This window comes from Molothrus aeneus, chromosome 12 (genome assembly GCF_037042795.1).
Source record: "Molothrus aeneus isolate 106 chromosome 12, BPBGC_Maene_1.0, whole genome shotgun sequence".
Classification (NCBI taxonomy): Eukaryota; Metazoa; Chordata; class Aves; order Passeriformes; family Icteridae; genus Molothrus; species Molothrus aeneus.
Genome location: NC_089657.1, coordinates 10,384,980 through 10,412,592, shown reverse-complemented (window position 1 = coordinate 10,412,592; position 27,613 = coordinate 10,384,980). Strand labels below are relative to the sequence as shown.

The window sequence follows — 27,613 nt, the reverse complement described above, 5'->3', positions numbered from 1 at the left end:
ATGCGGCGGAGCCGGGCGCCGCGCCTGGCGCTGGCCGCCGGCCTCGGCTCGCTCCTGCTCGTCCTCTTCTACTTCCAGAGCAGCCTCAGCCCAGGTGGGTCCGCGGGCGCCGCGCTCCAGGAGGGTCCCCCGGCGGTGGCGGGCGGGCGGAGAGGGGAGCGGGGCACGGCGGGCAGCCCTGCCCTGCTCCTGGAGCCCCTCGGGTATCGGCCGGTCCCCGCTGAGCTGAAGTTGTGTCCGCCGGGGAAGTCGCCGGCGTTGCCCATCGCTCGGCTGAGCCCGTCCAAGTTCGGCGCGGTGCGAGCGGCGCTCCCGTCCCGGCGCCGCCGCTCCGCAGGGACTGACAGCCGCGTCTCCTTGCCAAAGGCACCTTCCCTCGGGTCGCTGTCCCGTTCGCTGTCCCTGCGGGGCACGGAGCCCCGGTGAGCTCTGTGCCATCGGGGAGCTGGGCGCAGCTTCGCAGCCCTGCCGAGGCTGAGCGGGGTCGGTGCGGGAGAGCGGAGCTGCTCCGTCCCGCCTGTGCCCATTCAGAGCCGCGGTCACTGAAGTTCCTGGGAGACTTTGAGTGGCTCAAGGGACTTCTCGTGTGTGTGCTCTTAGAAATTTCTCGCAAGTTGGGAAAGAATTCTGAACTAAAATCTGAACCGTTTTGGACTGGGGGGATAATTTATTTCCCTGCCTTTTCTGCTCCTTTGGGGAAATTAGTTCCTCTTTCCTACGAGATGTTTTTGGGTAATTGCTGCCGTTTTAACAATGTACTAATGTTTTCTGAGTACAGCAGCAATCCATCAATGGGGCCTTTAGAGTTATATCTTAAAATTCAGAAGACTGACTTGACTGAAACGTTAATGGAATTTTATCAGTGTAGAGTAAATGAAATGTGATTTTCTTTTTAGAGGGGGATGCTCCATCACTTTAATGTGTTTTTTCCTAAAAATAAAAAAGGCATAACTTGTTGGCTGAGTAAGATTGAAAAGGAGTTGGATTTCGAGCAAGCATTTGTTATTTCTAGACGAGCATGTGAAGCTTGTCAGATGAATTCAGAAATCCCAGAAGACCATAATCAGTATTGTATTCCTTAGTAACTTTTTCTTTTCTTAAGGAAATTATTTATGCGCCATATTTTAGTATTGGGGTTGCTCAGTAAAAAGTGCAACACTGAATCAGCTTTAATCTCCAGGGGTGCTAATGAGGAGATGATTGTGTTTTACACTGGATATGCCTTCTAGCATCTGACTGGAAAACATATCTCTTTTCAGGGCTCTGGTTTTCAAAAAAGATATTCTGCTGGTCTGAGTCAGCAGAACTTTCTGTGCTTAGTTGACTTTAATTCCTCACCTGGTCTCAACCCAGTTTCATGCAGAGTTCCCGTCAGGTCAGAGCAAACCAGGTGATGGTTATGGTGGTGGTGTCTCACGAGGCACTGGAGGGAATTTGGGTCTGGAGTGCTAATGCAATGCCCTGTAAATCTATTCTTTCAATGGGGCAAGTGTGTTTTTTGAAAGTTCCCATAGATGCTGATAGGTCTGAGGTAGGGATCTCTAGCTGCTGGAAGCAAGTAATGTTTGTCACTCAGGGGGAACCCATTTGTGAGGATGTGGATGCCCTCTGCAGATTTGCCCCTTTAGGTTCAATAAAGAGGTGAGTTAAAGCAATATTCATGTTCTCTAACACCAGCTTATTTTCTAGCCACACCGTTGTCTCCCTGGGTCCAGCCTTCATTTTTGTGCCATTTCTTTCCCTTATTATTTTTCAGTTTACAGTTTTTCCTTTCCTCTTCCCATCAGTGAGAAACGCTAGCAGAGGAAAGGTCATTACCATATACAGAAAAGAAGCAAGCTACAGATTACTTCATTTTTTTATCCCAAATGAAAACAAACTGAGACCAGTTGCTAGAATTGTAGAAGTTATAAGTTACAATAATAGGTAAACAATTTGCAAATGAAAATGTCATCTTAAAAGTGATGTCTGCCTGGGGGTTATTTGGAGTTCTGGTTGTCTGATGTCATTTGGATTTTATATAATAATGAAGAAAAATGCTAGAAAAAAAAGGAAGCAGTGCTATGAGTTTCCCCCAGGAGCAGTCAGATCCTTTCTCCATCATTAGCAGGATTGAGCAGGTTGCCTTCCCTGGGCCACCCACAGTCCATTACACGGAACATGCTGAATTAATCCTTGCTAATAGCACATAGAGACCAAACCTTCCTGTGACCAGGACAAGGAATGGGGACAATGATGATACAAACCTTGAAGCTTGAGAGTGCTCAGGGCTCCCTGAGCTCAGGGAGCAGGAATTATCCACTCTGGTTGCCTTGCCCACTTACAGCTCCACCCGGACAGTTGTGCAGGCAGTGGTTTGTGCTGAGCTCCGTGGCTGGGCTGGAATAAGGCTTTCTTGTTCTGCCTCAGGAACACCCACACACCAGCCTGTGCTGAAATAACTCTGCTCCTGAATGCCGCTGAGTTGGTTATTTTGGTGGTGGGCTGAGTCAGTCTGTACTGCAGGCAGTGGCAGAATTCCCTGTTGTCCCTCCTGGAGGCAGGAATGGGCTCAGTGTGTTTGCCAGAGGGGTGGGACGGGTCTTGGTGCTCCACAGGGAGGTGGCCTTGTGTGCCTCAGTGTGCCCTGACTTCATGGCCCTGCTGGTTTTTGTTGCCTTTGCTTCCTGCTGGCTGTGCTGGTGAGCAGACACGGGGTCTGTAGCCCCTCACTGCCCTGGCCCTGGGGTGGAGCTGTGCCATGGGCTGTCCCCTGTGACCTGTCTGTCCTGTTGGCCATCAGCTGTGGCTCCAGGCTCACAGGTGCATGGCCAAGGGGAGGACATCTGCATTGCAGGAAGGTGCTGAGGTGGTGCTGAGCACACTGGCTCTGGACCTTCCACACCATGCCACAGTGGGTAGTTTTGGGGTGTACCTGGAGCAGCCACCTTTCAGCACCTCCTGCACCTGGGCTGGCATGGGCAAGTGTGCTCAGCTCCCAGGCAAGCCTCAGGCTATCTCAGCTGGGCTCAGGGGGTGATGAGAGCCACCAGGAGTCCTTGGCTGTACTGGTGTCACCCCACAGCCATCCAGGAGATGCTTTCTGGCCTTGGCATGATTATCATCCATCATCTGAGCTGATGTTCCTCTGCTGTTCCCACTGTGAGCTGTGCTGACTTGTGCACGCTGTACAATTTCTGCACTGGGGTGAGGATACACAGCAGGGCTCCCAGGCTGGTATTTCATCTCACTCTGCTGGCAGCACATCTAGGCTGGCACAGCAGGAGATACTGGAGGCTGCCATTCCTGGTCTGCATCAGAGCTTTGGTCACTGCTGTTCTCAGGGGGACCACACTGATTTTAGCAACACTGGGGGAGGTGGGATTACTCTGGTAGTACAGATGAAGGATAGAGGGAAGGGGCAACACGTGAGGGAGGTGAGTGGCAGGTCCTAAGGCTTTGTGTTCATCTGGTCTGAGGTTTCTGCAGGGCAGTACTGTGGGGCCACCCCATGATATGTCTTTGGGGCAACTATGAGTAGGCAGACTGTACTGATATCTGGAGACCTGGCAGATTTTCTCCAATTGGAAAGAAGGAAAAGCTCTCCATCTCAAAGTGCTCCTTTATTTCTGCTCTGGTTCTGCCCATTTGCAGCATCCAGCTGTTGTTTCTTAGGTCTTTTTAGCAGCACTTGCCCTATGCTGGCTTCTGTTGTTTCACAACCTTCTGTCGGCACGAGCTGTTGGACCTCACAGGGCCTTGCAGGTGAGATGTGCTCAGCCTGTGGTCTGACTCTTTCACAACAAGAGATACCAGAAGTGCCAGGGTTGTGATCCTATTCCAGAAAGCTTTCCAAGTGAGAAAGCAGCGAGAGCTCTCTCTCCATCCTTATCTGCTCCTATATCAACCAGTTGGGTTATAGAGCTCTCCTCTCAGCTCTGATGGACCAAAGCCTTCTCCAACCCCTTCACCAGCCTGAGAGAGAGGGGTTAGGGTGCTGCAGGAGGAAGAGCAGCAATGCCAGAAGCCACCTCAACACCTGTAGCAGATATCACAGGTAGGAAACTGCCTCACCATCTCTGTGTTTGTTAGCTCTCTGATGTGCCAAGGTGGATATGGAAGACACCACTGCCCCCACTCTCTGCCAGTTCTCAGGTGGTTTTAACTGTCCAGCCCAACACCCCTCAGGACCAGCAGAGCTTGGAGAAACTCTTGCTTCTCATTGTTCCAAATTTATTGATCTCAGTCAGCTCCATCTCTGTGCCTAAAGATTGGTCCCTTCAGAGGGATACAAATTATTACAGAAATTATAGAATTGGTAAGTGATTTGACCTGCAGAGCTCTGGTCCCTGAACCTACAACTGCACCTAGACCTGGCATGAATGGAGATAAATACACAATATTAGCAGACCTTTGAAAACAAGGGATTTAATTTTTTTCAGAATAGGAAAGAGTCTGTTTTAGTCCTCAGTTCCTCCTCATTGTTTAAATGTATTAGGAGGCTGAAATTCAGCCGCTGCCTTGGGATGTGCACGGGGTTTGGCCAGCGAGTGCTCCGAGCCTGGGTCCTGCCTGCAGCTGGCTGACACATGTCCTCAGCCTTCCAGATAACCAGGGACATGCTGCTTTTACCCTGCTAAGGCTGCAGCACAGGCAGGGATGACAAATCTAGGCACCCTCAGATACTGTTGATTCTTTTTTCTTTTCTTTCTCCTCTCCTCTCCTCTCCTCTCCTCTCCTCTCCTCTCCTCTCCTCTCCTCTCCTCTCCTCTCCTCTCCTCTCCTCTCCTCTCCTCTCCTCTCCTCTCCTCTCCTCTCCTTCTCTTTCTCTTTCTCTTTCTATTCTCTCATTTCATTTCATTTCATTTCATTTCACTTCATTTCTTCATGGGGCAGTTTTGCCCAGCTCATTTTCCCAGTCATAGTATCGTGATGCCCAGGATGCAGCCCCTTCCTTTGAGGAGCCAGTACTTGAAGTACAGTGACATTTGTCAGCCAAGATGTTGGCAAACACAGGCTGGATGCCCTCAGGTCTGCTGTTTTTGGAAAAGACATGAAGCACTCCATCCATGACCTACTGGGGTAGCAGAATCCACGCAGTCCGGTGCTGAGAGCAGGGCAGTAATGAAGCCCATGTGTTCCTGAGGGCCAAGCTTTCCATGAGGAATGCTTTCTCTAGTCCTTCTTGGCTTTATACAGTTTCCTGAGAGTCTCTGATACATGCAAGAGGTTTTGGAGGGGAAAGGAGTGGGCTCAGCACACCTGGAGTTAACTCTGTCCCTGCAGGAGAGATTCGTGTCCTGGTGGCTCTGCTGGCTGCCTCCAGCCTCTCCTGGCCCCACATTCCTCTGGCATCTCAGCCTGTTTCTGTCTGGCAGCACCATGCACCTGCATTTTGTCCCCACACACAAAACTCCAGTGTGCTGCAGTAAGAACTCCACAAAAACAGCACCAGGAGGGCTTTGTCTGTGTTGGAGCAGGGCTGTGAGGTCCAAGGCTGAGAGATGAGTGCTGGTGCAGTGCTCAGGGCTCTCCTGAGGGTGGTGGGATTTTTGATGTGCTGGGTTTAGTTTTTGGTCCTTGGTTCCTGCAAGCATCTGAACGGAGAGCATGACAGACCCTCCATCTTAATTCCAGTGCAAACACAGCTCTCTTTCCCAGGACTCTGTACCAGAAGCCAAGGAACTACAAAGGCATCAGCCAGCAGTGCCAGTTCCCCTCTGCAGGGAGCTGACACCCAGCAGCCAGGGGAACCTGCAGTGCTGGCAGCCTGAACTGTCACCCCACCACTTCACAGCCACAAATCTCTGCTCCCCTCTTGGTGGGCTGAATCTGACAGAGCTCAGCAGTGCCCTGAGTGAGCTTTCAGTCTGAGCCCCTCAGACAGGACAGTGATTGCAAAAAGCAAACACACACACTGCCCTGTGCACACACACTCTCCTACCATTGGCAAATTGGTCTCTGAATCAGCCCCACACTTGCTATGATTCACCCTGGGCAGCCTAAAGTGTGGATTTTCAGTCTGAAGAGCTGATGAAAGGCTGTGTGAGGGCACCACATGGGATCAGGGCCACAGTCATGACACTGGAACTCCATCTTGGACCTGGTGCTGTCCTTGTGACCTGCCGGTTCTTGATGTGGGGACATCTTTATGCTGGCTTCTGGTGGACAGGGAGGGGGCAACTGGGAGGGAAGCTGAGCCCTCTTCCAGCATTTCTTTTAAATGCTATTTAGCAAGTTTCATTTTTTCCCAGACCCTTTGCAGCATCCTTACTGGGATGTCTGGGGTCTGTAGGCTTTTTGAAGGTCCCTGCCTTTTCCACCTCCCACCTTTGGAAGTCTCTGCCTCAGGTTTCTTTCTAGGCTTGGTGATCCTTGCCTCAGAGATCCTTGCACAAGTCTACTCCCTTCAGCTTGCTGGCACTGAGCACATTTAGCTTCAGGGCATGGAGTTGTCCAGCCTTGAACCAGCCAGTGGGGAATTCCTGCAGCCTGTTGGAGGAGCAGCCTGCCTGCTCTGCCTGCTCCTGTTTTCCCACAGTGCCCTTGAGCTCTTAATATTTGGATGAGCTTTGACTAAATAAATAGTCAAAGCTAAATTGTAAATTTATGGGCAGGCAGACTGATGGGAATCTGGCTGGGAAGGGCTTGGAGTTGGTTTTTCCTGGGAGAAGGAAGCAGGGTTTCTCCTCTCTGGTCAGGGCTGTAGCAGCTCCACCACCCCTGGGTTCTGCAGCTACAGCCTCAGCTGAGGTGGCTCCTCTCTGTCTGCCAGTGCAGGAAAGCCTGGCCACACAAGCCACATCCTCTGGCAGCTCTGATGAGAGAAGAATCACCCTTGGGTGTTGAAAATGGTTGAGAACCTGGTTTTGAGGGTGTGAGTGTGTGTGGATTCCGTGTCTGCTGATTTTTCTGTCCCAGTTGAAGATGCTGTCCCGTGCCACCTCAGGTCCTTCCCTGTGCTGTGGTGGGAGCTTCCTGACCTGCAGCAGGGCCCTCCAAGCACCAGCCATCCCCAGCCCTGTCAGCAGCCCTGGCCTGGCTCTCTGGGGTCCTTCTTGCCTCCCTGCCTATTGCATGTCCCACCTCCCCTTCACCTCACCAGTGATCATTGGAGCAAGGAATGGCAGAGGTGTTCAGTGCTCCCAGCAGTGCTGCAGCCCTGGTCACTGAACCCTGGGGTGCTGTCACATGTGAAGCTGTTTTGGCAGCTGTGAGATGCTGCAAACCACAATGCCCCAGGCTTGTGTGTGGTGCTGTGACTCTGTTACAGGGCTGTGTACACAAATTGTGCTGAGCACAGGAGTGAGACCTGCTGTGCTGAGGAAGCACTGATTCTGGTGAGACCCAGTTTTTTCACAAGTGGACTTAATTTTCATAGACTCCCTCAGAGCAGCATCCAACTGGACTTGAAGCTGTTTTCTCCCCAGAGAATGTATCTGAAGGTGTTGCTGCCTCTGCAGTGGCTCAAGTGACAGATGAGGAATTCTCTAGCCTGGCCATGGCAGATGGGCACGTCCTGGTGGCTCTACTCATGATACTTGTGCAAGGAGAAGTGCCATCAAAGTTTTGGATCTTCACAGCAGTGCACAGGGCCTGTAGGTCCCTTCCCATCAGCTTGTCACCTGTGGTACAGAGGGATGCTGAGGCCATGAGTCCTGGCCTCCAGTCACAACGTGCTCACAGCTTTTCCTTCTCCATATAAATGCCACTTGGTTTATAGCCCTCCATCTCCTGGCTGCTTTCCCAGCTCTTCCAGGGAGGGAGCAGCAGCAGGTTGCAGCCATCCCTTGCAGTGCTCTCTCTCTGTGAGTCTGCAGCCTCACTGCTCATGTGGAACCCACCCCAAGCCTGCTCTCTGGCCAGATGTTGCTTCACTGACCTGGCAGGAAGATGGGTAATATTGACATGAGGTTCAAAGGTGATGTTTGTTCAGAGCTGCCGAGGGTGGGTGTCCCTGGGGCTGCCTTGCCTGTTCTAGAGGACTTTCTTCAAAGCAGGGACCTGAGAAACCAGCACAAACTAGCTGGAGGTCAGAAGCTCCTCAGCAGCTCCCCACCCCATTTGTTCTGTGTTTCCCTGCAGACTGGGGCTCTGCCTGCCACAGGAGCCTCTGCACAGGCAGATTTCCCCATGGCAGGAGAAGGCAGCGAGTTCGGTCCTGCACATATCTACAGAGCCAGGCCCTTCCTTTTGGCAAGGGTGCAGGGGTAGCATATTCATAGCTGAGTCTCTTCCAAGTTTTCTCCTGGCAGTATCAGGGAGATTGATTTCCCTTTAGTTTAATAGGATCAGCAGACACAGGCACTGTGAGACCCAAACGAGGCTGAACTGATGCTGGTGGAGTTTGGCATCAGTAGCCCACAGCTGCTGCTGGGTGGTGTAGACACAAGCCTCCAAGTTCCCTTCTTCCTGAGATCCTCATCAGAGCTTGCTGACTCCCTGTGAAAAGGAAAGGGGTGTCCCCAGAGCCAGCAGTCACTGTCAGGAAGGGTTAAATCCAGCAGCCACTCAGACAAGCAGCTACCAGTGATCTGTTGTGCCCCAGAACTGCAATGGCAGTGGTGTTTGTGTCCTCTGCTGAACAGACAGGGCTCTTTGGTGGCCTCAGGCAGTGGACATTACTAAATGCAGCAGAGGCAGGCACAAGGGGCCCTGTGGTGGGACTGTATGTGCTGGAGATGGTTCTCAGAGATGGCTCTCCCAGGTCTCCAGCAGGCTGTATTTCACTCCTCTCCTCCTCTGTGAGCTCATGCATCTCTTTAACTCTTTGTAAAGCCTCTTGTTGTGTATCTTGTGACAGAGAGTCTCACCAGTTAATGAGCTGTGTCATGTAGAAAGGCAGGACACAGCCCCCCAGCTGGCTCTGCAGGGAGCAGGGGGATGAGAGCCATGGAGCCAAGGCAGGGAGGGATGGCTGCGTGCAAGGTGCTGCCCTGGGAAGAGTTTGCTGAGTGGGCATTTTTCCTCAGATCACCTTGTTGAGGCTTTCATCAATCCCAGATGCACAGAGCTGAGAAGATGGCTTGAGACACGTTCAGCTGGCAGGCTGAGCCATCTGCCATTGTGGTACCTGTGCAGGTGGCCTGTGTGCAGAGGGCACAAACAGCATCTGCCCAGAGCAGAGCTGAGTGCGGGCAGGTTCTGAGCAAGCCCAGCCTGGTCCCCTGCAGGCTGGCCTGCCGTGGCCCCAGCAGCTGAGCAGGAGGCAGAGGCTGCTGCAGATGGTCCCTTGGCTTGGCTGGCAGCTCGTGGTGCTGTGTGAACAGCTGTGGGCTGCCCCAGCCTGCCCAGAGAAGGGGCCCTGCAGGGCTAGGGACACCACACCAGCAGGGTTTTAGTGGATCTCTGGGGCAGCCTTGCCCAGGGAAAATCAGCCCCTGCCCACCTGACAAAGGGCTGTTTGCTGGTGCAAGCCCTTCTTCTGCAGTTCCTTTGGGCAGCAGGCTGCAAAGGAGGAGTTTATTGACAAGGAATGGAAATGCTGGCAGTTCAGGCTTGAATTGTAAATGCAAGCAGCCAACTGGGGCCAGGAGAATGACAGGCGTAATGGGGAAGAGAAATTGCTCTTGGAAAGCTTCTAGCTTGGCTTATGGGAGGAATTAACCATTTGGAAACAGAAGATTGCATGGTACTTACACACAAATACTTTATTTGCTCACAGAGGCTGTGTTCCTGCTGGATATTGTTAATTTTCTGTTTCCTATAATGATCTTAATTGCAGTCCTTGTGACAGTAGAGACCAGGGGACTCTGCCCCAACAAAATACATCCCTCCAGCTACAATGCCTGTGATCTTTCTATAAAACCTTCCTGGCATCTGCCTCAGGCTGGTACCAGGTGACCAGGGCCTCCTGCTGCTGAGGAGACATGAAGGTTTAGGAACTGCACTGAATGGGGCAGAGTGTCCAGACCAGCTGCCATTGGCTCTGTTCCTAACATGATCCCCACAGATGATTCTGGGGCATTTGGCAAGCTCCTTGAAGCAGCTGGATTCCTTCTTTCCCTTTCTGGATGATTTATTGTGAGCTAACCCTATAACTGTCACCATTTTCCATCACTTGGTTAGAGTTTCCCTGGCTGATCCTTGACTCAACTTGACTAAATGGGAATTAGAGGCCTTTCTTGTAAAACAGAGCCTGAGCCATCCCCACCTCTGGGGAGGAGGGAGCCACAAAACCAAGGCCCAGCTGTGCCAGCCCCTGAGCCTGGGTATGGCTGGTGGCACTGTGATAGTCCAAGAGCTGTCAGTGAGAAATGAAGAAAAATTATCTTTAGAAACATAAGGGCCGAGTAAGCTGTGCAGGAAAGTGGGAGCCAAAAGAGGAAAGCGCTTTCATGAAGCTTTATAGAAAACAAGGAGGCTCTTCATGTAATTTTAATATCTTCCTAATGGCAATAACTTCTTCCTAAGTAAACTTTCCAGGATCTTGAACGTCAAGAGTAATGCACAAGTGGTTTTAAAGCATGTCCAGAAGCCAGATCTCTGAATCAGAGTCGCTTCTGGAACGAGTGGCAGCCAGTCCCTGCACTGGCTTGGGTACAGCCAGCACTCCCTTAACAGTAGGCATCTGGCTGAAGCCTGGACAAACCAAGGATTTCGGATTTATGAGGTCTTTTCCAGGCAGTTAAAAGCTGAGAAGCATCCTGTTAAGGAAAAAAAAATAAAAAAGGCAAGGCAAAATAGTAAAGTTAGAAAGATAATTATTTTCCTGCCCGATGTATGTGACATGCAGTAGAAATCTAAACTAGTGCAGGATGTTCTGACCCCATCTCACGTCAGGAGTTTAATGTTCTTTTTGTAGCAACTTAAAAAAACATCCATCAGATGACACCCCCTCAAACCCCAGAGCCACCTCTGTGGCTGCTGCCTGAGCTTTGTGTACAGCAGATGGAAGGCAGAGACACAGAGCTGGCTGCAAACCCCTCAGTGCTGGACCGTCCCTCGGCCTGGCTGAGCTGCACAGTGCTGAGTGTGCACAGCAAATGTGGAGCTCTCTGGGCTGGGTTTGTCAGCCAGGCACGAGGAGCAAAACACACACAATCCATTGTCTCTTTTGCCAGGCAAATGCCCCTCCAAAGGGCACTGATGGGGGCTGCACGCAGGGTCACACTGGCTTTGCTCGTCTGGGAGTTCTTGCAAGCCTTGAGCAGTGAAAAGTCAGCTCCAAGATTTCCAGTTTCTGCTAAACCTGTAAGAGCATTAATAGAAATGGACAGTGGAGATTATACTGTCAGCAGTGCTTGCTGTGTTTCTTTGGAGCACTTTCAGCAGAGATCTCTCTTTTTTTAGTGGCTTGGAGCAAAACCCAAGTAGCTCTGAACATTGGACCACTGCCTTCCTCCCTCCCATCCCACATCCCACGTGGTGCTGAGTGGGACACGCAGGCTGTGATGTGGCAGGGGCAACCCAGAGTCCTGTTTCCAGCCATGAACTGTGCCAAAGGCACAGCAGATCCTGGGGAGTGGGAATGGAGAAATTGCCCCTTGGAGAGGCAGTTTCCGGATCCTCTGAATGGAGGAAGGAGTGGTGATGTGAAATAAGGTTTAGTTGTCACGTTTATGCAGTGATGGCAGTGCCAGCCCCATGTGTGACCTGTCAGAAGGTTCTGTGCAGGTGTGACTCCTGGCAAGGAGCATGGCTGGGATGTGTTCAAGCTAAAAAAGAAGATCCTGACCTTTGGTGGCCAGGGGGACAGCCATGAGGAGCCCGTGGCTGGGAGGGGTCGGGTCAGCTGCAGCACCCGCTCAGGAGGCGTCTGTGCCCTTCTTGGCACAGGGACACTCCCTGCCCCACAAAGGTCGCCACAGGACTTGAGAGGCTGGGCTGAGGCATTTTCTGATGGAAGTCAATGTGTCTGTCTTGAACTGGATCCAGATGGAGAAACCTGGAGACTGGTGGCACTTGGTGCCAGTGGCACCTTATGCTGCTGGCCCGTGCCCCGTGTTTGCTGTCTGTGGATTTATTGCATCTGGCATGACTCACTGAGTCTGGAGATGGTTGTGGGTAGGTGACAGTCATGAGCATGGGTCACTGCAACCCCAGACTGAGGAAGCAGGGAGTATCCATCTGCCTCTGGCAGGCTGGAAACCATGGGAGTTTTTTTAATTTAATGTGTCTGGGGCTTCTTTGCTATCCCTATGTCTGTCAGCCCTCAGATTTCTGTGTGAGAGTCTGTGCTGTGAGTAATCTGCACTGTGTGGCTGGGACAAGTGCCCCAATACCAGACAGAGGTGATGCAGCTCTGCTGCCTCTCCATCCCCCACTGCAGCATGCCAGAGGCATTCCAGTCCCATGAGCCCCATTTACAGGGATGCTGCCTGCAGATCACTGTGCACACATATCAGGGATCTTGGGCACAAGTGGAGGCAGGTGTGCTTGGATTTTTGGTCCCACCTCAGTTCCCTGAGGCTGTGTGTTTCCACCCTCAGACATTCAGCACAACCACTGCTGCTTCTGGCAGGCCTGGCTGTTCTGTCTGGCTGGAATGAGAGCAGGACATGTACCCACCCCTCTGCATGGCTCTTCCCATCCATCACAGCTCAGAACCTTCTTCCACACCCTCATTAACACTTCTGAAGGCAGGACACCCCTTGTCCCTCTCTTGCCCATGGGCTGCTGCCTTCCAGCCTGCAGCCACATCCCTGGAGGAGTGAATGACTTTTCCTGCTGAAGGCAGTGCAGTGCATTGAGTTATCCATGTAAAACAGTGACTCACTGTCCCCTCTTTGGAGAGTGTTTCTTGGCTGGAGGAAGGCTGCTGTCAGTGCCAGGGAGCCTGGCTGCCATTACCACCCAGCTGTGCCACACAGCCCTGTGGAGAAGCTGCAAGGAGGGGATTGCTGAAAACAAGGGCTTCTTTTTAGGGAGTGACACCTCCTTCCCAAAGGAAGCAATCTTGGACATCTTGCCTGTGTGCACCTGGTTATGGTGAGGTCCAGGGATCCCCAATGCCTTCACATCTATGTATGTGTGTAGGAACTGTGTGGTTTGGGGTAGAGGATGGTGGCTGTGGAGCATATGCAGTTGGTGGAAGGAGTTTGCAAAATGCTCCTTTCCCTCTTGGCTAAGAGGTTTGTACTGCTGTGCCTCCTCAGAAGCGCCTGTGTCACCTCAGTTCAGTGCCTGTGGAGCCTCCTCTGAGGGTCGTGGCTGGGAAGGGGGTACTGGGGTGCTTCAGCAGCAGACATGGGATGAAAATGTGTCCTGGGGATGGGGTGCCCCATCACCCTTCAGGAGCCATCTCTGACTGCTGGGAGTTTGCCTTAAGTAGCTTCCCAGGAAAACAAGAGAGTCATTTGTGCAAAAAGGGGAGATTTTGGGCAGGAAGGTGTGTGTGATAGAGACTGGTAGGATCCCTCCATTGGCCCCACAAGAATGTAATATATTATAGCCAGGTACTGGAGAAGAGGAAGACGATGGACCCCTGTGCACCCTACTCCTGATCTTGCCATGCAATAATAATTTATCACTGTGGCTAAAACATCACTTCTGTGTGAGCCCAGTGCCTGTGGAGATGCAAACCCACCCTCTCCCATATGCAAACATGACTGGGTTCACCCATCTGGGCTGATGGCAGAGCAGATTTGTCATCCCCTGCTGCAGCTCAGTGCACGTGGGCTGTTCTCTGTGCAAACCTCTCATGCACAGGTCCTGTCTTGCCCTGCTCAGGTTGGCCCTGAGCTGCTTTCCTTGTGTTTCCTTGTGGTTTTCCCTCAGTGTTGTGGGTAACCTCCTCCCAGTGTATATTTCCAAGTGCTGGGTGTGAGGGGAGGTGGAGGGTTTAGTTGCTTGATTTGGCTGTTTCAAGAGGACTAGGGGGGATGGGAGAAAATGTGCAGCTCTGGGAAAAAAAGCCTGAGCTAAGCTTTCAAGCACCCCTGTGTTGCTGGGACTCAGTTCTGTCTGATCCAGCCAAGTTCAAGTCACTTGGTTTAATTTCTGCTAAATTAGATATCATTAAGTCAGGAGCCACCAAATGGAGCCCCTTTGCCATGAGGATAACCAGGCTGCCAACATCCAGGCACTGGCTATGCTTCAGAATAGAATTGTATGGCCCAAAAGCTACTTGAGGCAATTTCTGAGCCTGAGAGTTAGGGTGCAGTGCTGGTGAAGGACACTTAGCCTGTGGTTTCAGAGGGACACCTCAGCTTCCTGGTGCCATGCCAGTGCCTGGGGGTTGTGGCTCAGCTGGTGACATGGAGGAGTGAATCATGAGATGGCTTTGCAGGGCACAGGGATGTGCCTGCCTGCTGATCTGCTCAGGGAGCCACAATCACAGAGGTCCTGCCCTTCTGATACACTGCATTAGCCTGGCTGGCTTATCTGGGAAGGACCTGCTCCAGGAGCCCTGCAGGGGTGCAACCATCCTGGCCCTTGGCTCTGCTCTCATGTCTGAAAATGCTCTGGAACAAGCATGGGGAAGGCTCTGCTGCTCCCCAGGATGCTCCAGATTGTGAGTTGTCTGTAGGGAACAGGAGGGGAGCTGGCAGGGGAAGGGCTGATGGAGAATTATTCCTGTTCCCTAGCAAGTGAGCTCAGACAGACATCCCCAGCAGACTCCCTGCTGCCTGTACCTCAGCAGAGAGACATGCAGGGCAGCCAGCCCTTCCCAGGGCCTGGCCCACACAGCCAAGGGCAGGAATAGCTTGGGTTATACATTCTGGCTTGTTCATCAGCAAGGAAAGCACTGGAGGAGGCCAGTGGTGGTCTGCCTGTGCCCACACTGAGTGGGGCTGTGTTAGGTGGCAGCGCCTGTGTCAGTGCTGAGCCTCTGCAAGGGGACAGTTATGGGGCAGAGCAGGCTGAACACCATAACTGGGGAGAAAAGCACCATGGAAAGAGAAGCAATGGTGGGAAAGGCCACAGAGGCATTTCCTGAGCTACAGAGGATGTTGGTCTGGAACAAGAAATGGATGTTTGTACTGTAAATATCAGAGTTGCAGAGTTTGCGAGTCGCTGCCAGCTCCCCTCCATCACTCCTGCTCACCACGCACTGGCACAGCCCCAGGAGGAGCAAAAGAGGTCAAGTACAGCATTTGCTCCACAGGGATCTGTTCACTGCCACCTGGAAGCTGTGCAAGGTGTGGGCTGTCATGGGTTGATATCTGAGCTCTCCTCTTCTTGGGGAGCTGTGCTGTGCCTGGGAGAAACCCAGGGAAAAGACCAGAAATCATCTCTTCTGGTTGCTTTTTGCCATTTGCTTGTGCTTGTCTGAATATTGCTGTGACATGTTCTCTCTCCCCAAAATTCTTTCTTGTGCTCTGCTGCCAGTTACCTGCCAGAATGGGGCATGGATGCTGCCCAGTCCCTCTGAGTGTGCTGGGTGCAGACACCTGGATCAGCCCAGCCCCTTACAGCTCCTTACACTTGCAGCTCCCCAGCAGAGGTGGCTGTGTCTGAATTCACAAAGATGAAGGATGCATTTAAGCAAATCAATCATGTGGCTCTATTGGATTTCTTTTCCTAAGCTTTTTAATTAAGCCTCTGTTGTCTACATCCTCGACTTTCTAGATGCAGTAAAAATGAGCAGTCACAAGAATCTAAGGAGATTTGATTGCCTCTTTGAAGCCAAAAATTTGATTTGCTTTTGGAGCCAAAAAATTCCCATTCCCAAATCAAAACCTTTTAGAAAGAATTAAGATAGGAATAATTCCCAAAGGTCCTGCCTTAGCTGTGTGAACACCAGAATTGCCACACAGTTCTTCACAGCCAGGGATATGATGTGAGGAAGCAAACAGTCACTTATTTGGTCATCTTGTCCATCAGAGAGAGGTCACTGCCTTTCACAACATTAAGGCAGTAAGTGAGCCTGGAGTTCTCTGTGGGATTCTGGTGTTGGAGTCTCACATCACCATAGTTTGGAAAAAATGTCTGTCTTTAAAAAAATCCACAACAACAAACAATCAGCCTTTGTGTTTAGGCAGAAATTAAGGAAATGCATTCTCCACCAATAGGAGCCCAAACATAAAAGTCAGAGCTTCCTAGAATTAAACTTCTTTCTGGAGACAGCACTGACCCTTTAGCTCTGATCCTTCCAGGCAGGGCTCTCACGTGGACCATTGAACACTGCCCAGGGGTTCAGCTGGTGCTTCCATGTGGGATTTCTTGGCCTCCATGTCCTGGACCATCCTCATGCAGTCTGTGTGTCTAGCTGCATGTCTCAGTCTTTGCTATCCAACCAGGAGGGAAAGCTGAGCTCTGACTGCAATAACTGTCTGGGTCCATCGCTGTTGCTGCCAAGCTCCATTTTCTTTTTCTTTTTTTTTTCTTCTTTTTTTTTTTTTTTTTTTGTCCTGCTTGGATGTTAAAATCGAAAATTGGACAGATTTAGCCAGGGTTTGGCTTTGACTAACACAGTCACAGTATCCTCTCAGAAATTCTGTGGCAGAATCCTTCTGGGTGCATTATTTCAGTAGTGAGGAGCCTGTCTTTGTGGTCAGGGGTGAGTGAGCCGTCACTGCTGAGGCTGAAGCACTCACTCATTGCCCCTGGCACGTCCTGGAGAGGAGCTGCAAGGTCTGGAGAGGCTCATTGCTGTGCCCACAAAGAGATCCAGGTCCTAATTTCTGGCTCTTCCAGTGATGACTTAAACCAAGTGCTAATCTCTGTACACTGTAGAGCTCTGGGCATTGTTAACCCCTCTGGAAATACAGTTATTTGTTTCCCTCTGTACACTTATCCTTCTCCCATGAATGCAGTTCAGCTGCTCACATGCCATGTGTGCCAAGCAAACAGCTCCTGTCTCCAGTCCTTTTTCCTTTGTTCAAGTCAGAATCCATCGAAAATCACCTTCAATTTCAGAACTTTTTCTTTGGTGTGGGAGAGAGCATTCCCTTCCAAGAGGGAATTCAATTCTCCCCTGAGAACTGACTCTTCCTACAGAACAAAGCAGCACCTCTCCCACTGCCCTGCTGGCACTTGCAGGCTGTAATTTACACTGATCATTTCATGCACCGCAGTTATTTTTTTTCTCTTTTTTTAGGTTTTGCACAGACACAACAGGAAGCAAGGCTGGGGCTGTGAGACAGCAGTGGGGAGGCAGTGGTGGGGTCAGGAGTAGCTCCTCAGGGTCCCTGGGGTGCCTGCTCATGTGCAAGTACATGTGCTGTCTCTTCACTTCCCTGGTCTGGAGACCACTGATCCTCTCCAGGTGTTAGCTCTCTCCAGGGTTTCATACTGGAGACCACATGTGGAGTTTTGGCTTCTTGTGGCCTCGGGGTCCAGCCTGGAAAATATCTGAAAGCTTCATCCTCAAGCCCAAAATGAGTTGGGATTTTTCCTGCTGCATCCCAGCCACCCACTCCCACTGATGTGGGGCTTCCAGACCTCTTCCAGTCTGGCCCCTGAGCAGGTGGGAGTGATGCTGTCCTGCACGAGGACCCCTGCCATCCTCTCTGCTGGCTGTTCCCAGGGATGATGGCATCCCAGCTCTGCTCATGCACACATCCAGCCCCTGCACCTCAGGAGTCCTGGGGTCACCTGCTCACCTGGCAGCCCTTCTCAGCACCCCTGGACCTGCCTTGGTGCAGGAGAGCAGAACTGTCAGTGCTGCAGGTGAGGGTCACCAATGCTATGGATAACAGCATATGGATAATGCTTTTTTTTCGCTGTGATGGCAGATATCTCACCTGATTTGTTTCAGGGCTTCACTTGCCTTTTTTTATGACTGTCACACTGGCAGCTGATGGCCCAGAACTAATGCATCTGGGACCTCCTGCCACTTCCAGCAGCAAAGTAGCAGAAACTGCTGAATTCCAACATTGTGAAATTAAATCCTATTAAGTTTCCACTCCCCTCATCCAGGATGAACTTTGGTTTCCCTGTTGGAGTTTGTCTTTTCCTGCCATGGCAGCCTTTTTCAAGTCTTTGTCCATCATCAGTATCTCTCTGTTTTTGTCAACTCCTTCTCAATGTATTAATCCCAAAGCTAATCTGGGAGATATTTTTCTAGAAATCTGCCTTCTGCCCAGTATTTCTCATTTAAGTGCCACCTGCTTTCTTGTTGCTCATGACCTTTACAGCTCCCCTTCTAAATTTCATCTTCTCTGGCTGAAGAGGATGAAATCCTTGTTTCCTGTGCAGTGTTGTCTCTCTAGCACTGTGTGTATCTGGGTGAGGATCTACCACATAGGCTTGATGTACAGAAACAACTTATTTACAGACAAGTTTGTATGGGTATGAACTGTGTCTGGTTAGTGCCATGTTGATTTTCATTGTAAGTTATTTATTATCCAGTTGCACCCACATGTTTTAATTGCTTTCTTTTCTTCAGACTGTTTTCTAAAGCCTGGGTAATGCTGATGTCAGCCTAGCAGGCTTGTTGCTGCCTGAATCTTGTCTCCAAGCCAAACTCTTCAATTCACACACTGGATTTGCTGTTGTGGTTGCAGAGAACCTCCCTCCCTTTTTAAGAGTCTGTGCAGCCAAAGCAGCATATTCTTTCACTTCTTCTTCCAGAAGTCTGGAATAGGCATGATCCAGTCTTTCCCTCACCTCACACATGTCTGGCTGTCTTTGCAATCAGCTAGTACACCTAAATATTCACAGCTTTAAAATCTATTCCCTTTTCCAAGGACAGCTGGCAAGACATTGAAGCCCCAGATCCTGCTGTTGGTGTTGATGTCACACTGCAAGAGAGTGTCTTCAGCTGTGGTAGGACAGCACTGAAGTCTGAGGTACAGGAGGGAAGAAAGGAAAATGTGTGGTGTCTTTTTAAGCTCCAGAAGAAAGTCTGAGAGCCCTTGTAGCACAGGAGACTCAAAAATGTGCCTGAGTTTCCTTTCAGGCTCATCTTACTCAGTGATTTCTGGTCAGTGTCTCTGCCTTAGCATAGAGGTTTTGGTCTCCTGCTCCACATCACTCCCATTCCCTTGCCTCATACTTTGAAGATTTAAAGGACAAATGTGATACTTCCTTCTGCCTGTGTCAGTGAAAACCACTTCAGATTTGGATCACAGACATGCACTGTGTTGATACTTCTCACCCAAACAGAGATCCTGCTGTTGCCAAGGGTTGGTGTTTTTTCCCCTTTAGAAAGCTGATATGCCTTGGCTGAGTGATGTCCCCGCTTTCAGATGCAATTGTGGCAATGCTAAATTTCCAAGGATTACCACTGCATGTGGTGGAATCTGGGAACCTCAGTAACAAGCTATAAAGTCAGGAGAAAATCCAAGATGCGAAGATCTTGGCAGCTCCTCCACAATGGAATATCCTGCTGTACTCAGGGCCATGTTGCCAAAATGCAACACAAGCCATTAACTCACTCACATGATACTCCCTCCTCAACAGTCTCATTTATTTCAATATTCCTTGGCCTTCCCAAACTTTTTGGGAGTCCCAGGGGCATTCCAGAGATTGGTAAAGCAATGGTACAGGGAATGGGATGCCTGGCACGCTCTCAGCATGAATGAGTGGAATAGGAGGGATGTGTAAATTCCAGGCAGCATCTGGCAGCAGGGAGGGCTGGGACAGGAGTGTGTGAGCAGTGATGCTGCAGGTGCTGGGGCTGTGGGCAGGGGGTGCCCACAGCCTGGGGTCATGGGGCAGGGCTGTGTTGGGTGTCAAAGGCTGATCTTAGTGGGGTGGACTCTGTTAAATCACTGTCTCCAGCCTGCTGCTGGCTCAGGTGGGTTGCAGCAGCCCTGGCCTGCCTGCCACTGTGATCCCAGATATTTTGGGGATGCTTTGGGCACAGACAGCCTGGACTTGTCTCTATTCACACACTGCAGCTGCTCTGACCCAGCTTTATGGAGAGAGGACACTCCATCCCATGGGACACTGCAGATGCTGCCCTCCTCATGCTGCATCTGCCCCAGGGCTTAACCCTGGCTCCAAAGCCACCATCCTGGCCCAGCCAGGATCCCAGCTGCTTTTCTCCTCGGGATGCCATGAGTTGTGTGAGCAGCCAGTTTCTGAGCAGGGAGACTTCCTGCAGTGGAGCCCTGTAGAAACCCAAAACCTGCTGCCAGGCCAGGCCTTGCTGTGGAGGGTTTGGCAGTGCCTGGGTGGGGATGGTGTCACCACTTTGGAGCTCACAGCCTCAGGATACAGCCAGTGCCGAGTGCTGGTGCCTTCCCCTGCCAGCTCAGCACTCCCAGCCTCCTCCAGCTGCACGGGAGCAGCCTGGCAGGGAATTTTTTTCCATTTTTTTTAATCTCTTCCTCTTTTTTTCTGGAACTCTCTACAGCACGAGCATAGCAGGGATCCCAGGGGGTTTGCTGCTATCCAGAGAAGATGCCTTGTTCTCTGCCAGATCTTGCTCTGGGGAAGGGCTAGAGGAAATCCATTCTGCAACGTTTCTGCTGGGGCTGTTGGCAAGAGCCCTGCGAAGTGCAGCAGCCACTGGCCAGGCTGGTCCCTCTGAAAAAAAGAGGACTGAAGAGGTCAGAGCATGGCTGTGACCTGCCTGACCTCTGCTCCCTCCCCTCTTTGCTGCAGATTTGCCTTTTGTTGAGCCCAAAGAGCCTCCTGCCAAGCCAGCGCTCCTCCAGGGCTGTGACCTGACACTGCAACAGGCACTGAAGCCTTTCCCTGGGACATTTCCACGCTGCCCTGTGCAGCACCAGCATGAGCTATTTGCATTTCTAACAGCCTCAAGTCAGCCTGAACCACCCAGGGTTTGCTTCTGTCCCCATGAGAAAGGTTCTGGCTGATGCACGTGTTAATCTCAAAAACAAACGCCTCCGCATTGTCTGTACTAAATATAGGAGCAGCAAGGCACTGCCAGCAGCCCTCAGCTGGGTCACATCCAACAGGAGTTTATCAGCCCCAGCCCAAGGGGAAAGGGGCTCAAGTTCAATGCTCTCTGTTTGCAGATGTGAGCTGCAGTGAGTGGAGTTTTCAAGGTCGATCTCATTCCCTGTCATTTGCAGAGGGCTGAGCCTGGAAATGTGAACCGGGGCTCCTCTGGGATGAGCATCTCAGCCCAGCACTGTATGTTGGATTTTCTGCTTATCACCCACTGGCACAGATGCTATTTCACCCTCCTGTGGGGTTACTGATACAGAGGATTGAGGAAGAAACTGTACCTTCTTCTGTTGAGTCACATCTTGATCAATCCAGTGCTGCAGGAAGTGTCATTTCCACTGACGTGCAAGCGTACAGGCACTGCTGATGAAACTTTGTGAGGTCAGGCAGCCATTTCCTCCCTAATTACACCTCCAGGAACGAATAATGTTTAGCTGAGACCCTGGTGACTCTGTGCTTTGGCGCAGTTTTCATTTAAGCAAAATGCAAGCACATCGAAATGAACACAGGGTCTGGATTTTTCCTTCTGGTTATTTTGGTTGTACAGATGCCATCTGGGACTTGTATAACAAATGTGGGGTTGTTTGGTGACGGTCAGTGAATGAAAAGATCCAGTGCCCCAAACTGTCATGCAAAAAGCTTCTGTTAGAAACCTTCATGTTGCCAGAAATGTCTTGTGGCAGATGCTTTTTCCAGGAACTTGGAGGACTGGAAGAGCCTCCCAGGCCACAGTCTTCTGAACAATGTGTCCTATCTTCCCCTTCAGAAAAAACATAATTCTCCATTTTAAAACTCATGGTGTGATTCCTTCTGTTGAAGGCAACTCCAGGGCTGCACAGCCCCCATGGTTACAAACCTTGTCATGTGGAAATTGTCGTGGCATCCTCTGCCAATGGAGAGAGTCAGAGCCAAGCAGCAGAGGGTGGGTGAGTGGTGGAAGAGCTGCTTGGAAGTGTTGCTGCAAGGGAGATCCTGTGCCCCTGCCATGGCTGGCTCCAGGTGTTGGGTTTGGGATATCCAGGCCACATGGTTCTGCCCCCACTGTGCTGGAAACAGGTCCCTGAGGGGACCTCAGAGGCTGAGCTGAGGCAGATGCTTCCTAGCCTGGAAGCTGGTTGCATCCCTAAATAATTTATGAGCACAAGAACTTGGCCAGCTGTCACTGATTGGGTTTCTGGTTCTGCACTTATGGCTGGCCACATCCAGCCTTGGGTTTGGTGCTGCTACAAATGGACCTCCAAAATTAAATATCTGATCTGCAGGGCAGGGAGGGGCGAGAACTGCCTGGGTGGCTGTCTGCAGCTTCAAACACCAGAGGAGATGCTGCTGGTTTAGAAGGGATGGAAAAAAATATAAATAGCAAATAAGAACTTCAATTGATTTACCAGTCAGAAAAAGCACCTGACCAGTTTGTGTCTTTGAGCCTGGAAGTGCAAGCTCTGAGCCTGTGGGGGCTCAGCACAGAGCTGCCAGTGTTGGATCTGCCCTTCATCTCTGCCAAGCACAGAGGCTGTCTCACCCCTCACAGGGCTGTGGCAATGCTGGCAGGGTCCTGTCTCCTCTGGGTCATTCCCTCAAACATACGGCCTGGACAAAGTGGCATTTCCCAAAAGCATATGGATCAAACTTTTCCTAGTTGCTCTTGAAATTGTAATTGTTACCTTTATTTATGGTGTTTTATTTGATAAAAAATAGGTCTGGACCTTTTGAATCCTAGCTGCAGATTTTGTTACAAAGGGGGAAGGAAGAGCATTGCTTGAGCATCACTTCCAGAGCAGAATGGGTTTGTCTCTTCTCGGGAGAGGCTGTCTTATCCCACCTTGGGTATCTCAAGAGAAGGCAAGGGAAGCAGACCCTTCCAGCCCCTCTGATTTTCCTCACTCCTTTTTCAGCCTCTGAAGATCTGAGATCCACCTGGCAAGGCAAGGCTGGTCGCAGCCCACTCCAGGCCCTGTATGAGAGTGACCAGGTAAGGGCACAGGGACAGAGAAGTGCTGGGGTGAAGTTTGAGTGGAGCACTGAGTGCTGACCCTTTCTTCCACTCCTCTGGTGTGTGGGGCACTGTGCCAGGTCCAGCCACCCCCAGGGTCCTTGGAGCCGAACCTCTGGATGTGTCTAAAAGACAAGACCACACTGCTTGGGGGTGTAGCTTGATAAACACTGCTTATGGCCCCTGCTGGTACTTGGGTAAATGTTTTAATTACCAGTGGGATGAGCCATAGCTGGGCAAACCTGGGAGACTTTGCCATCTGAACATTTCAAACCCAACTCTGTGCCATCATAGCTGGGCAAGAGCTTCATTGCTGCCCTTCCTGAGCTAATAATTGGCAGATGTTTCTGTGTTAGCTGCTATATATACATGCACACACATAGGAATCTGCACATATATATGTCTACATAAATATAGCTGGACTCAGCCATGGGGGATTTATAATCCTGGAACATCTCAGGCCTCTCCATCACTCTGAGCTGTGCCAGCTACACCTGCTGAGAAATGAGCAGCCAGGCACAGCCTGGGCAAAGGATCACTCCCCTCCAGGTGGGCTTAGTGGGTCCCTCCCTGTGCAGGAATCAGGGAAGGTGTCCTGCTTACCCCTCACAGTGTGGCTTACGGTCGGAGCTGTAAAAACTCTTTGTTCCTTTCTGCTGCATTTCCCCCTGGGCAGGCAGTTTTCCCCTAATTCAGCCCCACTTCCCTTTTCAGAGGGATCATCACCCACAACTTCCCTGCAGGAAGCCCTGTGGGAAACACCCTCCAACGGGTGCCATGCCACGTGCCCAGCCACCAAACATGCCCTGCATCCCCCTGTGTCCATGGGGCTGTCTTCTGCTGTAGCCCCCAGGAGCAGAGGGCAGTGCTGCTGGCCCCTCAGTGGGCTGCCACCCCTGCTGCCCCCCCAGTGCCCCATGCAGCCAGAGTCAGCTCTTCCCATAAGTGTTGCTTTGTGTTGAGATTGATGCTCTTATGTCTGTAAGCAGCCAAAGTACATCTGCTCTCTGAAAAATTACAAATATGGACTCCCTTGGCCGTGATGCCAGCAAAGCCTGGTGCTGCTGGAATGTCGTGGTGCTATTTCCTTAAAAGTGATACTTAATTTCCCTGGCTTTTAAAGAGAAGGAAATGAAGGGAGCAATTTTGCTCTGAAATAACTGCAAGACATGCATTTATTCCAGTGGGCGGCTGCTGAAAAGTAGTCACATTTATTTGTTGCCATGCCTGCAGACAGTGTCTGTCTGTCTGTCTCTCTGGTCCAATAATTTTGAATTATGCAAGTGCAGGGAAAAACACCTGAAAAAATCACATTATTAAAATGCCTCTTTTTCTAAGCCCTTGCAAAAAAGGTTTTCCAATTCTAAAAGCTGACAGGGAAGCTCCAAACAAAAGAAATTTCTACTGAAAGGTTTGGCTGTGTTGCAAGGCAGCATGAGAATGCTTCTTCAGCTGTGGTTATCACCTCCCTAGTGCTGTATTTTCTTTGTAGCCTAGTAGCCAACAACATCAGAGTCATACCTTGCTGGCAGTTAGCATCTGTTCACCTGAATTTCCTTCGTTTTGGCATTTTCCCTTATCATGTCCCTGTTGGATGGAGTAAGGATGGGATGCTTTCTCCTGTCCCTGTTTCACATTACTGCCCATACAGGTTCCTGGAGAAAGTGGTCACTAAGGTGACCTGGACAAGATTACTTGTTTGTGGAAATGAGATCCAAAAGAGTCCTGAGTGTGGTTCATCCCTTGCAGAGGGAGCTGTTTGCCCAGATGTTAGTGTCTCTCTGAGGATGACAGGTCTGCTGGATCACCTACAGGATGGACAGTTTGCTTTAGTGTCCCAACTCCTGGCAGGAGCTTTACAAGCCCTTACAGCTGTCCCTCCAAACACCTCCTTAGCCCCCAGGGAGCAATGAAGGAGCACCTGAAGCCTGGCCAAGGGTGTCCTTCAGCATCCCTGGGCAGTGGCAGCTCTCAGCAGCCATGCAGGCAGCAAGGCCTGCCCTCGCCCTTCATCTGGAGTCACCACAGCTGTACAACTGCAGAGCTGTTTGCTGTGGCACCCTCTGACACTGGCAGGGCTGTCTTTACAATCCCAAAGTGGGAGCCACTCTCATGTTGGGAGGTGGTGGTCACTGCCTGGCATGAAAGCCGCAGTCCTGTGAGGTCAGGGCCACCCTAGGCTGGCGGGTGCTTGGTGCTGCTGTTCCCAGACGAGGCCGTTGGATGTTCCCAGCAATGAGGAACACAAAATTTCCCAGCCCTTGTGAGCAAAACAGGGACAGAGTGGGCAGGAGGAGGAGGGGACCTTCCCCTTCTGACTTCCTGGAAATAGTTTCCTTCCCCAGATGTTCTAATGACATTTTGGGATTTTTGACAAAAACCATGACAGGAGAGGTCACGCCCCCAGATCTGTAAGGGGGTTTTATCTGGGTCAGGGGTTAAGGGACTCTGGGCTTCTGGTAAGCCAGTGCAGCAGCTGCCAGCTCTTGATGTGAGGGTCAGAGGGGTTAAAGGACCATGTGTTGGTTCCTCGTCCCTGCGGCCAAAGGAAACTGTGACCAGAGCTGAGGCGTTGGGCTGGCCTGTGTGGAAGAAGTCCCTCAGGAGAAGGAACCCAAAGCTCTCAGGAAGGGCCCCAGCACTACCTACTCAGCCCCTTTCTCCTGTCCATCATACCTGCCACCCCACCTCATCTCCAGCACCCCTCCTGCTCACCAGGCTTTGATCATCAGCGTTAGAGACCATTTCCATTTGCCTCTCCTTGGCAGGACACCCAGGCCATTTCCATCCAGCATTCCCAAATGTTCTGCCACATTTCTGCCCTTGGCTGGGTGTTCACAGCAAGCACATGTGTGTGGGTGTCAGTGTGGGCAGCAATGCCCCATTGCAGCAGGAGGTGTGCAGGGCCCTGTGCCAGCAATCAGGCTGTGCTTTCTGCCCCTGGGGCTGTGCATCCCCCCAGACTGGTGTGAGGGAGGGCACGTTAGCCCAGTGTGTGTGTCTGCTTTTAAAAAACCACTCTGTTACTGACCCTCTCTGCACCACCCCTTCTTCCCTCACCCCCTTCGGTTTTTCTCCTCATCCAGCTCCTCATCACATTTTGTCCTTTCTTTTGATGCCAGCCTGTCCAAGGATTAAGTGCACCAAACCAAGATGTGTTCAAAGCGAGTGCTGTCTCCAAAATCCCACATGGCTGACTGACCGACCCAGCAAAGGGGAGGCAGTGGGGACAGTTGTGGGCCAAGTGTTGTGTGTAGGCCACAGGGGAGGGAGTGAGGACAACTGTGGGCCGAGCGTTGCATGTAGGCCACAATCAGCTTGGTCAAGCCAGTGACCATCTCTGTTGGGTTTTGCCTCCCCAGTTTGAGCAGTCGTCCCTGCAGGCAGTTCACCAGCAGAGACGGGAGATGTTGAGCAACATCTGCAGCCGTTACACCCGCAAGCGGCGTCTCCTGCGGCCGGACGACTTGCGGCACTTGGTGGTGGACGACACCCACGGGCTGCTCTACTGCTACGTGCCCAAAGTGGCCTGCACCAACTGGAAGCGGGTGATGATGGTCCTGACGGGGCAAGGCAAGTACCGGGACCCTCTGGAGATCCCCGCCCACGAGGCCCACGTGCCCTCCAACCTGCGCACCCTGTCCGAGTACAGCGTCGCCGAGATCAACGCCCGCCTGCGCACCTACCTCAAGTTCGTCTTCGTGCGGGAGCCCTTGGAGCGCCTGGTCTCGGCCTACCGCAACAAGTTCACGCTCAGCTACAACACGGCCTTCCACAAGCGCTACGGCACCAAGATCGTGCGGCGGCACCGGCCGCAGCCCAGCCAGCGCGCCCTGGAGCGCGGCGACGACGTGCGCTTCGAGGAGTTCGTCTACTACCTGCTGGACCCGCGCACGCAGCAGGAGGAGCCCTTCAACGAGCACTGGGAGCGGGTGCACTCGCTCTGCCACCCCTGCATCATCCACTACGACGTGGTGGGCAAGTACGAGACCTTGGCCGAAGATGCCAAGTACATCCTGCAGCTGGTGGGGGCCGACGCCAGCGTCAAGTTCCCGGCCTCGTCCAAGACCACCAGGACGACGGACGACATGACGGCCCAGTTCTTCCAGGACATTAGCCCCTTCTACCAAAGGAGACTCTTTAATTTATACAAAATGGACTACTTGCTGTTCAATTACTCCATCCCCTCGTACCTCCGCCTCCGGTGAGGCAGGAGCTGCGGGGAAACAGGTGAGGGAGAGCTGGATAACTCTCACCTTGCCACAATTCCTCTCCTTCTGCCTTGAGCTCGTCTCTTGGTTGACTTCTTCCCTGTGCCCATTTGTTAGGGTCTGCTCCACCTCCTGATGCCTTGTTTGTGCATGTTCTGGAGGAAGAACACTTCTCAATACACTGGGGCTGGAGCTTTTCCTTCCCTTTCCCTCCCAGCCTTCAGTATCTACAGGGAATGGTGGTGGGACTGGACACTTCTTGCCTTGGTTGGGGACTTTCTTGTAACTAAGAAACTCCTCTGTAGATCCAAATCTTGGGAAGGCTCCTTTTTCGGGCAGGATCCCTTCAAGTCTTTCTCCTCCTTACTGGGCTGTTTGGGGGCAGACATGGAGTCTCAGGGGTCAGAGTGGAGTGTATCAGAGACTTGCATAGAACCAGAAATAAAGCAATAATTTAATGTAACTTTTTCCTTTTATTTAAAATTGCTCCCACCTTTTCTTTTTGTCTTGTTCTCTTCTTGTCCTTCATGCCATCCCTCCTGAGGAGGATATAACACAGAGAGGTGTGTTACTCTGACCACATTTTTATCCCTGGAGGGAATTTTTGTTCCTCTCCTTCCACGTGTTCTCAGTTGGGGTGCAAAATACTCCAAAGATAGAGAGGAAAGGCTTGCAGCAGGTCCTC

The 27,613-nt window shown here is 51.5% G+C and overlaps 1 protein-coding gene across 1 annotated transcript; it reads left to right on the top strand.

Annotated features, from left to right (window-relative positions):
* Positions 1-27,391, top strand: CHST13 (carbohydrate sulfotransferase 13). The gene is made up of 3 exons (XM_066558152.1): positions 1-94; positions 22,620-22,696; positions 26,080-27,391. Exons 1-3 carry the CDS (start codon positions 1-3, stop codon positions 26,923-26,925), a joined length of 1,017 nt encoding a protein of 338 aa, XP_066414249.1. The 3' UTR covers positions 26,926-27,391.
* The last annotated feature ends 222 nt before the right edge of the window (positions 27,392-27,613 follow it).